At 39.4% G+C, this 16805-nt stretch overlaps 2 protein-coding genes across 2 annotated transcripts; one reads left to right on the top strand and one right to left on the bottom strand.

Annotated features, from left to right (window-relative positions):
* Positions 1-3187: 3187 nt before the first annotated feature.
* LOC131314722 (pyrroline-5-carboxylate reductase-like) lies at positions 3188-6388 on the top strand. The gene is made up of 3 exons (XM_058343560.1): positions 3188-3353; positions 4025-4130; positions 5861-6388. The coding sequence occupies exons 1-3, from the start codon at positions 3235-3237 to the stop codon at positions 6137-6139; spliced, it is 504 nt and encodes a 167-aa protein (XP_058199543.1). The 5' UTR covers positions 3188-3234; the 3' UTR covers positions 6140-6388.
* A 1778-nt stretch (positions 6389-8166) lies between these two features.
* On the bottom strand, positions 8167-11360 carry LOC131314720 (expansin-A4). Its single transcript, XM_058343558.1, has 3 exons — positions 11119-11360; positions 10131-10449; positions 8167-8893 (listed from the first exon to the last, which is right to left on the bottom strand). The coding sequence occupies exons 1-3, from the start codon at positions 11270-11272 to the stop codon at positions 8584-8586; spliced, it is 783 nt and encodes a 260-aa protein (XP_058199541.1). The 5' UTR covers positions 11273-11360; the 3' UTR covers positions 8167-8583.
* Positions 11361-16805: the final 5445 nt, after the last annotated feature.

Genomic DNA, 16805 nt, shown 5'->3' with positions numbered 1-16805 from the left:
ACTTATACTGTACGATTACACCTTTTATTTTACTGGCCAATAGGAAGTCATTTTTTAGTACTTCTATAATTTCTGTTATTCTTCAAATTTAAATCTTGTACAATGATGCGGTAATTTTCCTATGGATTGGTAAGAAACATATTTTTCTTGCCTTATAGGGCTGGACGGGGTGCTTGCTCGACCAAAGTGTGTCCTAGTAAAGAGCGCCCCAAGCGTAGGGCTAGGTCGGTTGCAGCATAATAAACTCGGAAGTCCGAGGTCGAATCCACAGGGAGCCAATGGAGCTAGGCCGGAGGTTTGATTTACGAAGGGTTTTTAGCGTTAGGACCGCCAACCTTTAGGTTCGGCTTTGAGACGGCCAACTTTTGAGTGATTGAAATTCTCTCTACCTCCTAACTTGATTGAAAATGAAGTTTGACTAGAAATTAAAAACGGCAAGGTCTAGGGGTTTATTCCGCCCATAACTTAGGTCGTTCAATGCTTCTCTTTGATAACTCAAGTGAGAGTCATTGTCATTTGATCTCACTCGGAAGATTTAACCATGAAAATCAAGTTTAACTCATACAACAAGGTTTGGAGATGGAAAGGAACTCATTTAGGCGTTTTATCAAACACCTAGAGTGACAGAGTTCTAAGCATGCCGTGTGCCAAGGAGACTTGTCGACACAGCATCAAAGAAGTTAACACCTAGAGTGACAGAGTTCTAAGCATGCTGTGTGCCAAGGAGACTTGTCGACACGGCATCAAAGAAGTTAACAACCCTAAGTTTAGATCAAAGATTAGAGTTCAACAAGTTCTTTGAGGCATTTTGGCAAACACTTAGAGTGACATAACTCCAAGCATTATATGTGGCAAGAGATCAAGTCCTTGCCTACACATAATCAAAGAGGTTAACAACCCTAGGTTTTGTTACATAAAAATGAACTTAATTCATTCACAAACCACATTAAGTACAAGAAATGAAAGAAGCCATTAAACTACCCAAGTCACGAGATAGAAATCACCCCATGACCAAGCCTTTATCACTACTCAACCATAGAACAAGAATGAAGAACAAGCATAAAAAGATAAATACGATTCATGGAAAAAAACGAAAATAAACTTAAGATTACGAAAGATCTCAACCGTACCTACAACATTAATGAAGACGAAATACCTCAAAACCCAACTCTTCAATCTCCTTTGAAGAGAGATGAAGAGTTTGAGAGGAGAGGGAGGTAGAGAGAGAAGTTCCTAGGGCTGAAAATGAAAGATATCCTCTCAAAATGAGATTAAAAACTATTTATAGTCCCAAACATTCGGGATACAAAAGTCTAAACTACCCTTGAAATGTCCAAAAGTAGGGCATAATATCTGCAGAAACTTCCAGGTGCTACGGGTAGGACCATTTTTGGGCTACCGGTAGTAGTCTAGTTTTGCAATTTTGACATAGCTTCTGATCATTGGCTACGGGTAGTACCATTTTGGGACTACGGGTAGCGGCTGGACAGATTTCTTTCTCATTTGTTTCTTTAGCCTTTCCATGTCCTTTGGGCTTCCGTTGTCCCGCACACCCTCCGAAGTTACTTTTCATCATTCTTGGGATTCGATGATGGAGTGCCACATGGCCTCGGGTGTACGGATACCCTTAGAGTTGATCCATGGTGTCAAAACACGCCTTATTCACGCGATTCACCTGAAAACGCCAAAAACACACCTTTCGTGCAATATCGTTTAAATCAAGCAAGTTATGCACTTGTGTGTGACAAAAATGAGAGAGATAAGCCCTATTATTTACATTATAAAGGGCTTATCACGGGGCAGTCATCCCGGGCTACTATTGGCATCAAGACGATGGGCGACCTTGACAGTAAGCCATTCCATATTGCAGCCAAGAGGAAGTACGGAAAATAAGCTGATAGTAAAGCTATGGAGCTATGTTCGTTATGGGACGCTTACCTAAGGGATGCTAGCTGGCAACCCTTTAAGATCATCAGAGGAAGTGACAAGGAAGAGGTATTGCATTTTTCATTCAGTAGACCATTTTAGATTTTCTGTCTGTTTCAGCCCCTGGGACAGTGCCATGTACTTTTGTAGAATGACATCTTTGCTTGACATGGCATTCTAATTTAGGATTCAGGTGACAAGTCCTCTTTATATGGGGATTCTCTCTCTTTTTATGAAGTACTGCACGTTTAACAAACGAGGGAAAATGTCGTGTGCGTGGGCTATGTGTTAGAAATGAGGAACTTGATTTAGTTTGTCTATGGGAAAGACGCAATCTAGGAACACTTTGCATGTCTCTGCAGTTTTTAATACTGAAGTGTGGTACTATATTAGAAAGTGGTATGAACAGCCTTCCCTTTACCAGTTATTATTTGTTGGGGCGTTCTTTCTTGTTCGTCATTATATTTCTGTTCTCCTCTTTTCGCTTTTGACCTTGTCATTCACCTTAAGATGGTTTGAATGTAGCTGCAGGAAGTTATTGATGAAGATGACAAAAAGCTGAAAAATCTGAAGAATGAGCTTGGTGATGAAGTGTAGTCTGCTGTGACAATTGCCTTGATGGAGACAAATGAATACAATCCCAGTGGTAGGTACGTGACACCAGAAGTTTGGAATTACAAGGAAGGGAGAAAAGCAACACTACGCGAAGGGGTAGAGTATATAGTCAAGCAGTGGAGAGTGAAAAAGGGAAAGAGAAGCTACTGAAGGTTTTGAGAGGTTGAGTTTTTCATTTTTCTGACATAGAGAAGAGCATTGTAGCTTTTTTTTCGACAGAGACATATAGGCTTACCAATCCGCTCTATGGGCGAGCCGCACTAGCATTTTGAAAAGTTGCGACATATTACATTAGAGAGAGGTTGAGTTTTATCTTTTCTATCCAAAAGATATTTTGATGGTCATACCACATGTTTTCATGACAGTTCTTTATTTCAGAATGTCATATCCATATGAAGTATTTTATAAGAGAATTGGACAAGTTTGGATTTGAGGCTGTCTATCGCTAGATTGTTGTTGTGTTGCCGAAAATGTCCTTGATTCCATTGGGATTGCTTTTGTTTGTTGCTGGTGTGTTTTGGTAATTTTGGTCTTTGCAAGTTATTGGTGGTTTTATGGCTTGTCCACGTGCTTTTCCTGCTACATTGTAGCAAATTTTCCCCGTTGAGCTCATGGTTGCATTTTCTGGTATGAGTAAGTTCGTTAATGTCCAAATGACGATATTGCTTGTAATTTGGCTGCCTTCACATAGTTATGAGTTTGGGAGCAGCCGCCACAGAGGACGACCGCGAATTGATAGCTAGGCTGTTTGGGGCAATTGGCAAGATACGGAAAGCTGATGAGAAACTAGCTGATGTGATAACTGGCCTGAGGTATGTGATTTCTCATGATTTACGAACCATGCTAACTAAATATCCCTTGTACTTTTCACCCCTAAAAAGTATTATCTTGCCTATTGTTTCTTACTACATTGCTGGAATGCTGATCGTCTGGTACGAGAAACGGAAACAATAAAACGGTACGTCACGTACGCTAAACTGTTTTATAGAAGGGTATGCTCCTATTTTTGCATGGAGATAAACATCCGATTAATAGATTGTCATGTTTCTAGTTATTGATGTCAAACACATTCTAAGAAGAATTTTGAACCAAAAGAATTACTCTCTTGATACGAAAGCTCCACTCTCATTATATTTTTAGCTCATTGCATTTCTTTTTCTAGCCTAGGGTTTGTTTTAAGCAAAATAATTCTTAGGGAAAACTATGGGATGGCTATGGATCGGTAAATACACTGTTTTTATTGTAGGTTTGCTTTATTTTTGGACCGTGGGTTCCAAAACATTGTTTGCTCAGGTTTTGGCATTTTCTGGTACTACAAGTCTTAGTACTACTATTGGTGGTGTTTTATATCTGGGGGTTCATGATAGAGGTTTTCCATTTTCCCCATTCACTGATAGATAGACAAACGCTTGGATGGATAGAGAGGAATGAAGTTGCGATTTGTTATAACAAGAGATTTCTCTTTTTTCCTCAACATATTCAGTGGCAGCGGCCCAGCATATATTTACTTGGCAATAGAGGCTTTGGTTGATGGAGGGGTGGCGGCAGGTTTACCAAGGGAACTTGCGTTGGGTCTAGCTTCTCAAACTGTGAGTTACCTGTCTCTTATTTTAACCTATTTTCAATTCCTGATGAGCAGTCATGCCACGTGATTATATTCCTGTTGAGCTTAACAGAATTATATTCATTCCAAGGATTACAGAATTTTTGCAGTTGCTTCTTCTTTCACAGACAGGTCGTTTCTCAATAATTAGGAAACAAACATGTGGGATACAAAAACTAAAAGTACTGTAAACTCAAAAACAGATCCTGAACATAAGCATCCTCCTTGAAAGAAAAACGAACAACTAAGCATCCATGGTAATTTTGACAAGTCCCCAACTTTTTCTACTATTGTTTTGAACTCCTAATGTGTTGCATACCGCTGTTCCCTAGTGTGGCCATGGAACAAAATTGGTAATAAAATCAGGCATGTTTTGGCGTGTCCAACATGTGTCTGGAGCACGTCCAAACTTGTCTATGTCCAACACGTGTTGCACAGACTCATGAGGCTGGTGGACGGAGCCATGCTTCTTCGTTAGGGGGAAGAGCAGCACTCACGCTTTTAGACAGTGCAATCAACTAGCCAAGACATAGTTGACGAGTGTAGCTACTCGGGTCTGATTGATTTTGCATTAGGACCAGGTTGATGAGTATAGCTTCTTATGCCCACAATAGTTGTACACCCTAGCTGGTCTCCCATGTAAGGAGCTTTCATTTAAATATGTAGGAAAGTCTAGTTCTTACGACAGTCCTGAAAGTCCAATGGGGCAATGAGTTTTACGTCTTATGGTTTGACTCAGGCAAGGTTGTCTCATCACGTAAGATTGGAATTTAGGTAATCGGAGGGTTATGCTATATGAAGTAGAGCGCCAAGGCGTGGTGGACTTGAGAAATTAGTACTTTTGCCGCAAGAACCATGTCTGTATGTAATGCACCTTAAAGCTGAATTATGGAAAATGCAGCTATGTTACCATGTATTATTTGCTTTCCGGGAAAAGGTGATGGAATGATCCAGTTAATGACTGACCAGTTGTTATCGCGATTTAACTATATGTAGAACAGTACAAGTGGTAATGGTTTTCATTTAGCCAAGAGGACAAATTCAAGCCCCAGAGAATAGTAAAGATAGGCTGAAAGACACAGCAGAAAGTAATCAGCAGGCTTAAGATTTATTACGAGAACCCTCTATCGAACAGAGAAACTGGAAACGACGTTGCTCATTCAAGCAATAATGCATTCAGAGTCTCCATCAGATGTGGGGATTACTAGGTTTATTTTTAGTGGCTTTAGTGACTTAAGCTCTATTTTCTGTCAAGTATTCATTTCCTCTTTTGTTTAATTGCAGAAGCTTAACAATTTTCAAGTTTTGGAAATAGAGTTTCCCACCTCAAGCTAACATTCTCGCAAGCAAGTTAAATAACAAGCAAGCCTTGTTGAGACTCTGTGCTTCAATTTGAGATTCCAACACCTGCGATTTACAAAACATGCATGTATAATGTATACGGAGTCTATACTGAAATCTGGTTCATTCGAAATTAGAGCTATTTCGATGATATTTCCTTTCAAATTTTGCTTCTCATATTATCATCACAGTTGGTTGACTAATTACATAGACGACCTTGCTGGCTACATTTCCAACTCCAAATACTCTGCAATTCCCTTGTTTTCCTTTACTAATATGCGTTTTTGTTAAATTCCATGCTGCTGGTGCAACCGGAATGCTTTTTTTTTTTTTTTTCTCTCTTTGGGATAATAACTGAAAATGCTTTGTTTGCAGGTACTAGGAGCAGCGTCTATCATTAGCAAAGGAGGGAAGCATCCAGGTCAGCTTAAAGATGATGTTGCATCACCTGGTGGAACCACCATTGCCGGTATTCATGAGTTGGAGAAGGGTGGGTTTCGTGGGATCTTGATGAATGCTGTTGTTGCCGCCACCAAACGTAGCCAAGAATTTTCCAAGAGAGAGTTTTTGACTCTGCTTCAGCGACTAATTTTTGCTGGTAAGCCAACTCAAAAAATTTATATGCAATTTGAAGAGGTGATGCGGTCAAATTGATGGCAGACATGCAAGATCAATTGTTTTCAGTGATTGGTAGTATTAGGAGGTTTTAGGATGATGTTGCGGTTTTCTTTTTAGTGATTGGATTTCAGCTTTATTAGGAGAAGGTATCTATGTCAGGTGGAGAGATTACTTGGTTTATTTTTAGAGGGTTTAGTGATTTAAGCTCTATTTTCTGTCCGCAAACTCACTGAATTAATAAAGGATGTGATTCCAACGTAAATTTGTTGGAGATCTTTTAATCAATTTTATTGTCATTGGGATGATTCTATCTGCACGCAAACACCTCAGCAGCTTTAGTTATCGTTCAATGTACAGCTGGTGAAATTCAGGAAAACTGTCACGCCCCCAAAACCGCAGCCAATTTATATTGAAAATTGCGCGACGGATACAGAAATAGACAAAGAGTGTTTCGAATCACCTAAATTGCAATTCTATTTGTTTTGGTTTTCATGTAATCCTAACCACCGCCTTACGGACGAACATTAGCACGATCAATCAGGAGAAAAAAGTTGCATAATTTTGCATAAACCACCCAAAGGAAGAGTTTTGGAGATGTGTTCAATCCAAAGGAGAGTTGGCTAGTATAAACGGGAAGGGATTTAATAAGAGAATGTTCTCTCTCTCTTTCTAAAACACACTCTCACGGGTGGGGCGCAGGCTGCAGACACGGACACGAAAGAAGCACACGTTGATGTCCACCAAAGCCAAATCCACAATGAATGGAAGATAGTTGAGCAAGGTATCCAATGGTCTAGCTTGTCTGGCCTTTTGGTATAGTTAGTTGGAATCCAAAGAACTTTTTTGTTCACAAAAGAATGAAATATGAGGAAACCATCTTCCTATGCCCCCATGTGAATAAAGCAGTACTACTATAATTTTCACGCCTACCCCATGTGGAAATTATTAGGTTGAGACAAATGCATCGGATTTTCTTACGATGTGACCTACTTGGACTTACAGTTGGAATTAAAGGTACACCAGATAGGAGGAAGAGGAAAAATTTGCATTATTAGTATCATCAATTCTTTCCCCTGGTAGGAAGTATTAGCCTTTTCATTTACTACTACTCCATCTTTTTATATTGAGATATACTCTCTCTTGTCATTTTTTAAATAAAAAAATCAACTATTTTCTTGTATAATTTTTGTCGAACGTTTCCGCACCGTATTAAAGATCTCTATTAGTACTTTAATTTGGTGCAAAAAAATTCAAAAAATTATACACGGAAGTAGTTGATTTTTTTTTATCTAAAAAATGACACTATTTTTCGTAGTAGACTTTCAATATGGAATGGAGGGAGTACATTTTTTGCTTTTTTTTTTTTGGCTTGAGGGACTAAAACATTGCAAACAATTCTGAAATTTTCTCTCAACTTGAGACAGGTAGATGTTGGAATAATGGCATGAACAAATATGAGGAGCAGTTCAATGCATGTGGATTCATTGTGTATCGAATGGCTTCGGACGCAATTGTGTCCGTAGTTATGTTTTAAACTTGTGTTGTAAGTACCCATGTACATCGAACGGCTTCGATCACTATTGTAACCATAGTTGTGTTTTAAAATTGTGTTGTAAAAGTATTGCACGGGCATGAATCTGAATTTAACTAGACATAAATTTCTAAATTCTTTATATAGTGAGAGCCTGGTGAGGTAAGGAAAACAAACCAATGAACCAGCCAATATTGATTAGTTACACACTTTAATCCGAAGAGTAAAACGATACTTTCCCAACTTGATTAATCCAATTTCCAGGTGTGAGAGCATGCAACTGCGAATAGCAGAAAATAGGATTAGCTTTCAATCCTACTATTAATAGTAAAAAGGAGGACCCATCTTTAATCACTTCAAAAACCTCAATATATATATAAAGTAAATTGATTTTAACATTCCAAAAATTGATGAAGAGACTTCAAAACGACATCATTTTGTGTATTAACACAATTCAATTTTAAAGCATCTCCATTAATTTTTGAAGTGTCAAAATCACAATCCATATATAAAATCGTTCACTGCTGAGACATAATTATAATCATACATCTTTATATATATAACTTATACAACTAGTAAAATTCAATGAACGGCGGGCTACATGCATTTTTCTGCAGCCGCCTCAGCCTTGTCCTTACAACCCAACTCCTCCCTCTCCCTCTCATCAGTCACAAACCTCTCTCCCAAAATCAATAAAAACCAAGTCAAAAAAGTACTCTCAATCACTCTTCTTATCTTCTTCTAGTAAGAGAAACCCACATTCTTTTCTAACTTTCACTCCCCCCAACACCCATTAAATATTACAGTCAAAAAACAAGAAAAAAAAAAAAAAAAAACAACCCCAAAAAACTGGCGGCAAAAGGGTAAAAAGGGGAAAGAAATTAAGGCGGGAAAACTTGAAGTCCCCCCCCAGATTCCTGTTCTCTTTCTTTTTTACTACTGCCATATATCAGACTCTGAAATTCTTGCCAGCGAAGGTTTGACCGAACTGCCAGCCGGCCGGGACCATGTTCCACGAGGTGGAGCTGCGGCGGTCGCTGGCGGTGACGCGGAAGGAGAGGGCCTGGCCGACTAGGACGGCGTTGGACTGCCAGTTCTGCCCCCAGTTCCGGCTCATGCTCATCCACCCGGTCCGCGTCCCCTTCACGCTCAGCCTCACGATGTCCCCCGCGCCCGCGACGTTGCTGATCAGCACCAGGTTGAAGTAGCGGTGGCCGTTGATTGTGAACCTTATCCCTCCCTGTTTCCTGCATGGCACCCTGCGGAAATAAAACGCAAGAGTCGAGGTCAGATTGGTCACTTCGGAAAATATAAAAACGCGTTTTTTGATAGCGTGAAACGTGGTCCGTGAATGTGGGGTAAAGACGCAGTACGGCTGTGGTTAAAGATTGTGTCCCCACCACCATCTAGGGTTTGCTTATTTTGTGTTAAACAATTTACTGAAGTACCCAACATCCGCCCAAAACATCCTGATCTTCTGTTCAAGATAATATACGGTCCAGATCTTTCGGACGCATCAGACAGTCACAAGTTGAGTCAGCAGATAATACTCCTAATCTGGTAGATTACTCACAAATTTTAATAGGTTTACGTGTTATGTGATTTTAGAATATGTTCGTGTGTTATGTGACTTTAGAGTGAGTGAGACGTAAAAGTCGTGTTTCAATTAACAACACCGTCGGCCTGCTATTGGCCCGTGTCTTAGGGAAATAACACTAGTAACATAATCATAAGAATAAGGAGCCAATACAGACTTGGAAGGAAAGGTTACTTTCATAGACTACATCAAGGCTTCATTTGGGATTTCTGTAATCTAAATATTTCTCCTTTGGTTCTCAATTTTGAGCCAATCTATTTGGGCTATTTTGTAAGAAAAGCATTCTTGACTAACCAAGTGGGGTTCAATTGTTAAGAACTTAAGACTACTTTTAAGTTATTTTCTTTAGCTAAGAGATGATGGATGACCAATTTTATTCCACTCCACCAAATGGAGCTACTCCTACTAGCTAAATTCACACTCCCAAACACAACTCAAATGTTGGTAAAATATATATAAAATCAATAAAGAGCAATGCCGTGCTGGTGTGCACAAATTCGGATATTGATGGATTTAAAATTGTTAAATACACATGGGCTCTTCATTATTTGTACTCCTATGTGCGTCCAATTTTGAACGCATTTATATCCACATGTGCGCACTCAACTATACAGACTCTATTCATTAGGGAAAACCCCAAATGCAACATACTATTTTTAGAAGAGTCTAATGGCTACATTTAGAATTAGCCAAAAGACAGAAAACTACAAGTATTAGATTTGCAACCATTAGAATTCAAAGAAATGTTGGGGGGTATTTCAGTCAATTAGAAAAAACGCGAGGACACGCACGCACGTGATCTGACAAAAGCAATAAACAGCCCAACCAGAATCTGACCCACAACAAAGAAAACCCACACACACAAAAAAACAGAGCAAAACAGAGACGCAAGGAATTACCGGCGGTAAGAGACGGGGACAATTCCGGCGCGGTACTCGGCGATTTTGAGGAACATGGGCATGGCGAGGTCGAAGTGGGGCCGAGGAGGGTTGCACCAGCCGCCATTGTCGTTGGGGAGGGCGTAGTTAGGAGGGCAGAAGTTGGTCGCGGTGATCAAGATCGACGGGCTGCCGGAGTGGCACCACCTGGGGTCGCTGGCGCACTTGAGCTCGAAGCACGCGCCGCAGCTCAGGCCGTTGTTGAACAGGGCGGTGCTTAGCGCCGCCGTGTTCACGCCGTAGCCTTGGCTGTACAGGTTTCCGTAGCCACACGCTCCGCCTGTTAAGAAACAGAGTCAATAAACAGAGAACAGATCTACTAGTAGGATTTTGTTCCACCGTACACGGAATTAAGCAAATGTATTAATTGCATATTCACGCTTTAGCTCAGTATCATTTTATGGTCCGTTGTGCTCCATAACTGAGCATTAAAAACAGAGACATACTAGAATACATCAGATTTTTTTTTTTTTTTTTTTTTTTTGTAATGTAGGTTAGTCCCGGGCCAGCTTTCGTACACTTCGGACTAATCACTACAGCTCCTTCCACAGCCCGTTTCACAAGAGTACACGTGGGGTGAGGTGGTCTCAAGAATCGTTTGCAAGAAAAATCAAACATAAAGCCTTAAAATGGAGCAAACAACTACATTCCAGGCCAAGACCACTTAGCAAACCCCTTGGGTTACAGCAAATGATTTTGTACTAAACACTACTCAATTACTCAAACGGTGTTTAGCACAAAATCATCGATATTTTGTGCTGAACACCGCCCCGTTACTAGAACAGTGCTTAGTACAAAATAGAATGTGCATAGTTGCAGTTGAAAATTAGTGAATGGTCAGTCCATCTAGCCAACGACATTGAACCGTACGGCAAAATGAGGGTACAACGAGTTGAGATTAAGTGAAAATTAGAGGTGTGTGGGGTCGGAAATGGTTGAGGTTACGTACCCATGGTGCCAGAGGCGTCGCTGCCACCGTAGAATGTGGCATGAGCGCCTTGCCAATCTCCGCCGGAGTAAACCCCTGGGATTCTAGCTTCAGTTAGCGACAACAGTGAGGTAATTAGGGAGGTCAAAATGCAGGCCACACCCACAACAGCCATTTTTCGGTTACTAACTACCAAGAAATGACACAAACAGGAGAGAGAAAGTGAGGAGGGAGAGTGGGTGGGGATGGGGGAAAACCAGGGAAGGAAGGTAGACTACTTATGGAGGAGTCTCGAGGCGGCCTCAGTGGCAATTTACGTAATTTCCAAAAGGTTTGCCTCTGCGCGTGTATTGCACTGTCCAATAGCATTCCGGCTTGAGAAGGGGATCTTGCGGGGTCCCACGAGGATTCAACTATTCAAAGCTTCACTTTTTCTGTTTTTTTTTTTTCTTCTCCCTCGGCAAAAGGAAGGAAAATCCATGGACCAACCCCATCATCTATGACCGCATCCACCGTAGGTCTCGGATATTTCTTCGTTGTATCCAGCTTCTTCAAAAAAGACATCCAGAAATCCTCCAAGCTACCAACAAATGAGCTATACCATTTGATCCCTCTATCAGCCAAAAAGTTGTAATAAGCCGAAATATGAAGAAATAGAGATGCCTCTTTTATTTCTATGGATAAAAAAGGATCTAATTGATAGAGGAAGCACTGTAAAGATTAATTAGCGAGGTTTTAGGCCGTCGTTTTCAAGGTGGGGTAATCGGGTGCGCGTTATTACTCTACTACGCGATCCGGTCTCCAAAACCCGATGTCGTAGGTTCAAATCCTACAGAGCGCGATTCCCTTCTTCATAGGTCAAGATAAAGACAATTGAGCCAATTTGATATTATAGCATTATCGCCACAAAGAAAAGCTTTCGGATTTTTCTTACTTCATATCTTTAGAGATTAAGAAGATAGGGATAAGGGGGCATGGAATACATATGTTGAGCTACAACAATGGTTAAAGAGCCTAACATAGCGAACAATTATTTCGTTTTCAAGGTACCTCGTCTCTTTTTTTTGAAAAGGGGGGGTAAACGGAGGGAAAAATGACAAGAAGGTATGGATCAAGTTGGCCCTTGCGAACAGCTTGATGCACTATCTCTATAATTTGTAAAAACCCGCTTCCTTCTAGTCCTGGTGATTCTGGAATTCAAAAAACCTACTAATGACTCGCTTTCTTTCTGAATCTGCTCTCTCTATTGACATATAAGAGTCTCGGCTCCAACAGGTATTCTTAGTCAAAACGGGATTCTCGGGAGATATAAAAAGAGACAAAAATCTATATTTTGCGTAGAAAGAGTACCATGCTGCGTCTGGACTTCAAACAATTTAGCTTTAACCATGTTAAAAGTCCCGCATTCAGCTCTTATCCATGCTGCTACCATGGTAGCAGCGGGTATTTTTCTTGTAGCTCGGCTTCTTCCTCCTAGTTCGATTGCGAATCTTTTAGATAAACCTCTTAAAGAATTAGAGGGCCTGGGTTTAGGTCTTTTATTAGTTAGTCCTGGTAAAGCTCTTAGACGGCGTATTTTTTTGAAACGAGGTTTCGTTGCTTTTGTTCTCATCATGTCAGTCCAGTCCGTGCAGTTCGTTTCAATTCAGCAATTGTCTTGGTGAATTGATATGTGGAATTACCCTCTTACCCTCCTTCAAAACATGAGATAATAAACCCTTTTGTTTTTTTTTTTATGACGGGGAAAACTCACCTTTAAATAAGGGAAAATAAGCAAATATTACGAATTTTACGAAATTTCATTTGATTACTGTCTGTGGACCGCTCAATGTTTTACTATCTCAGTCACTGTACATTTTTTCACTTTATTTTTTAATTTTACCCTCATATCATTATAATTTCTTACTTTGTTGGCGCCATTAATTTAAAAAGGAATGTAAAAGAGAAAATTCATTCAGTAATGCCCATTTAAATTTTGAAGTGGGGCAATTTTTGGGACAACAAAAAATGCTAACTACGACCAATAAATTGGGATGGGAGGAGTATAAGATTCATGTGCATCGAGTTAGAATATATTCAATTGCAGATAAACAAGTGCATATCAGTCATTGTCGGTCATCTTTACAACCAATGATCTATTGAAAATATTTATAAACGGTTACCAACACTTAAATTACCCTTTTCAAGTAAAAAATAGGGACTCGGCTATCATCAAGTTTGGGGCCTTCTCGGACCCACAACGATAATCGGAATCGTTCATTTTGTAGAGCTTGTCAAGAACATCGGCCACGTCAAAAATCACATCGATCTAATACCGATTGATATAACTTTTAAAACGCATTAATCTTGCAAACAAAAAAATGTGCAACACTGGATTGCTATCCATCTGGCACAATTATCTGAATCTTAATGCAATTCAAAAGTATATCAACCGGTATCTAATTAATGTAATTTTTCGACGTGATCGGTGTTCTCAATAAATTTTACAAAGTGAACGATTTCAACCATTGTTATGGATCCGAGAACGATCCACAAATAGCTGAAACTGGGCAAACTAGATGGGAGCCGAGTCCCAAAAATGAACGAGGGACAAGTTGTTTCCAATATTGTACTGTAGGACTATTTATATATTCGGGTTTATCCTTACAAAATTTGTGTCCCATATTTTCTAGAAAGAAAGAAAGTTTCTTCTGCTGTCACCACGACGTAATCAGTTGATACCAATACGATAAAAATACCCTCTTCGGGCTTCCTACCTCATACTGTGCTTTCCGGTGGATCGTCAAAAAAGATAAAGGGCAACCTTGAAACAAAACCACTACTCCGTATAATCTCGTACGACAATGGCGGGAAAAGTAAAAGGGTTTTGTTGAAGCCAGGCCAGCAAGTAGTGTTTTTAAAGTCAATCAGGAGGAGGGGTGCCGCAACCAGCGGCTGTGATTACAGCGTTTTCCTACGTGGGCCCTGGTAGAGGAGAGGAGAGGATACAGTCGGAATCCCACTGGGGTTCACCGCGGGGAAGCGCGCAGAGAATCGAGGCTGTGAGCCAATTCCTAGGGCCTTGTTCTGTTTGAGATTTTGTTTTTTGGATTTGGGAGGAAAGTTATAGAAAGAGAAATAAAAGTAATAATTAAGGAGAAAAGTTTTTAGAGATCACGCGTAGAAATAAGGTTTGGGTCGAGAGACCCAAACCAAACAAGGCCCTAGAAGACACTAACTAACCAAAAAGCACGAACACGGAAAAGCATCCAACGCAGGATGGGAAAGGGTGTAGGGCTGGTCCGGGATACGCCCCACAAGTCCTCGCTTGGGCAACCCCCGGGCTAGGGCAACCAAAATTTTTTTTTATGATAAATATAAATTTAAAAGTTCTGTTTGGTTGGGAGTTTAGTTTTGGTAGTGGGTGGAGACAGAAATTAGGTAATGATTGAAAAGAGAGGTAATGATTGGAGAGATATGAGAAAGTAATAATTGAAGAAATATAATAATGAACAGAGAAAGAAGTAAGACAATGATCGAAAAACTAAACTAAAATGATAAGCGAACAAGGTGAAAAATGTTTCCCATGGTAGCATAAACTGCTTCTTTGGTGGTTTGGTCATTGGCTCAATGCAAAGATTTTTAAGTAGCAGAGGAGTCGTGTTCGATTCCCGGTCCCACCACCGACATTTTTCCTTTATTTTTTCACTTTTATTTTATCTCTTTTTATTTTCCACCCAATTCACAATATGCGAAAATCAAATTCTTTTTTTGAAAATTTTCAATTTAACAAACACAACAGTAATGTACAAGTGATATATTTTTACATTTAATTTAAAAAAAAATCATAGTTAAAATAATAAATTGAGAGAGCTAACACGGTTTTTATGATTTCAATTAAAAATTAGGGGTCGCTCTGCAAAGTGCTTTTTTGTCATTTGGGACTTTTTCAACTTTTTATACTTTTCGAGATAAGTCATTCTTTTCGCATATATCAACTAAAAAGTCTAAAAAGCGAAAAAACCAAAAGTTAGCGGAACGGACTCAAGTTTTTAGATAAAGATGACTCAATTGAAAATTTTGTTTCAAAAAATGCAAGAAGAAGTTTTTTATTTTTGAATCAGATCGTGCTACTCATAAAACACTATAACTGGAGGTTTACATTTTGATATTGATTTTTTTTTTTAATGTTATTCAAGCTCAAAGAATAATATAATTTTGAATTTTTTTTTACTTGGTAAAATTTTTTTTTATGACTTAAAAGTATGTGGGCGATAGAATATAAGATTGAGTTAGGGCAACCCAAATATCGGGGTCAGCACTAAAAAGGTGTGTCCGAACTTAAGTCACATAACATGCTTGTGTGAACAGGAGCAGAAGAACGAAAGCGAGCATCGTTGAAGCATTTCTGAACCACGTCTCAGTCTACTAAGGCCCCTTTTGGCTAAATAAGCCAACTGGCTTATGTTTTTATCCTTATTCAATTTTATTTTTTTGTATTTGTTAGTTTTTCGTCAATTTTTTAGGGATTATTGCATCGTCATGACGAGAGGAATCTAAAAGTAAAAAATTACGATCGAAACCTAATTTTTCTAAATAAAGACAAAAATAAGCTAATAAGTCAATTTTTTCGTCTTTATTCAAAAAAAATTAGATTTCGATAATAATTTTTTACTCCCTCCGTCCCAGTTTGTTTGTCTAATTTTGACATACGTGTCTTTTAAAAAATTGTTTATATCTCACGATTTATAATGTTTTACATAATTTCGAAAACATCATATTTTAGATCTAATTGAGATTTATCAAACAAGATTCATAATGCATAAAAAAACATTATAAATTGAAATATATAGATAATTTTGTAAGAAGTCTCAAATAATAAAAATGGACAAATAAATTGGGACGGAATGAGTACTTTTTAGATTCTTCTCGTCATAACGATATAATAATTTTTAAAAAATTGACGAAAAACTTATAATATGAAGAAAAAAAAATTGACTTATTTAACCGCACGGAGCCTAAAACTCGACCAGAACTATGATTGATGGCACAAGTCCAGTGCAACGATCGAGAGCGTGAACGCTTGACAGCTTGACATTTGGAGAGATACGCGACAAGACGGGACCCATTGAAATCCCCGTAATAATCGGTCCATTTCATACACTGCGCAGGGGCTTTAACTGTTAGTGGGCCATACCCGGGCCCCACTCACATGCAACGCACATCTCGAGCCACACGGCGCATACGGGTCTTTTCATCCGGGTCCCCATCCACTACCATTTTGACTTTCACTCCCTTTCCTTCCTTTTCACCCGGCTCGCGCCAACTGTAATTTAAATGAAAACTACCGGAGTAAAATTATTCACGGAGCCTCCGTGTACCCAAGGATCTCAGAAAACCAATGAGAAGCTGCCACGGCTGACCCCACCGTAACCTCAGATGTACAGTATAACATAGTATATTGTTGCATGAAATGACGTTTTTATTAATTCAGATATTCAAGTTAGCCTGCACGCATTGGATGACCTTCTTTTGGGAAAATACAATGTTCCCACAATACCTATATTCCCTTGTCCCGGAAAACTAATCGAAAATGGAACTCAATGCTTCTCCCATCCGTGCTCGTCGGTCGATGGGCATCCGTCTCAGATAAAGAATGACTGATTCGACTTACTTCGCCCAAGTTCGTGTTAGATATACTAACATGCACTCACAGTAGAAGAGGAAAC

Source organism: Rhododendron vialii, chromosome 13a (genome assembly GCF_030253575.1).
Source record: "Rhododendron vialii isolate Sample 1 chromosome 13a, ASM3025357v1".
NCBI lineage: Eukaryota > Viridiplantae > Streptophyta > Magnoliopsida > Ericales > Ericaceae > Rhododendron > Rhododendron vialii.
Note: the sequence above shows the minus strand (reverse complement) of the source record. Positions and strands in the feature narration are given on the sequence as shown.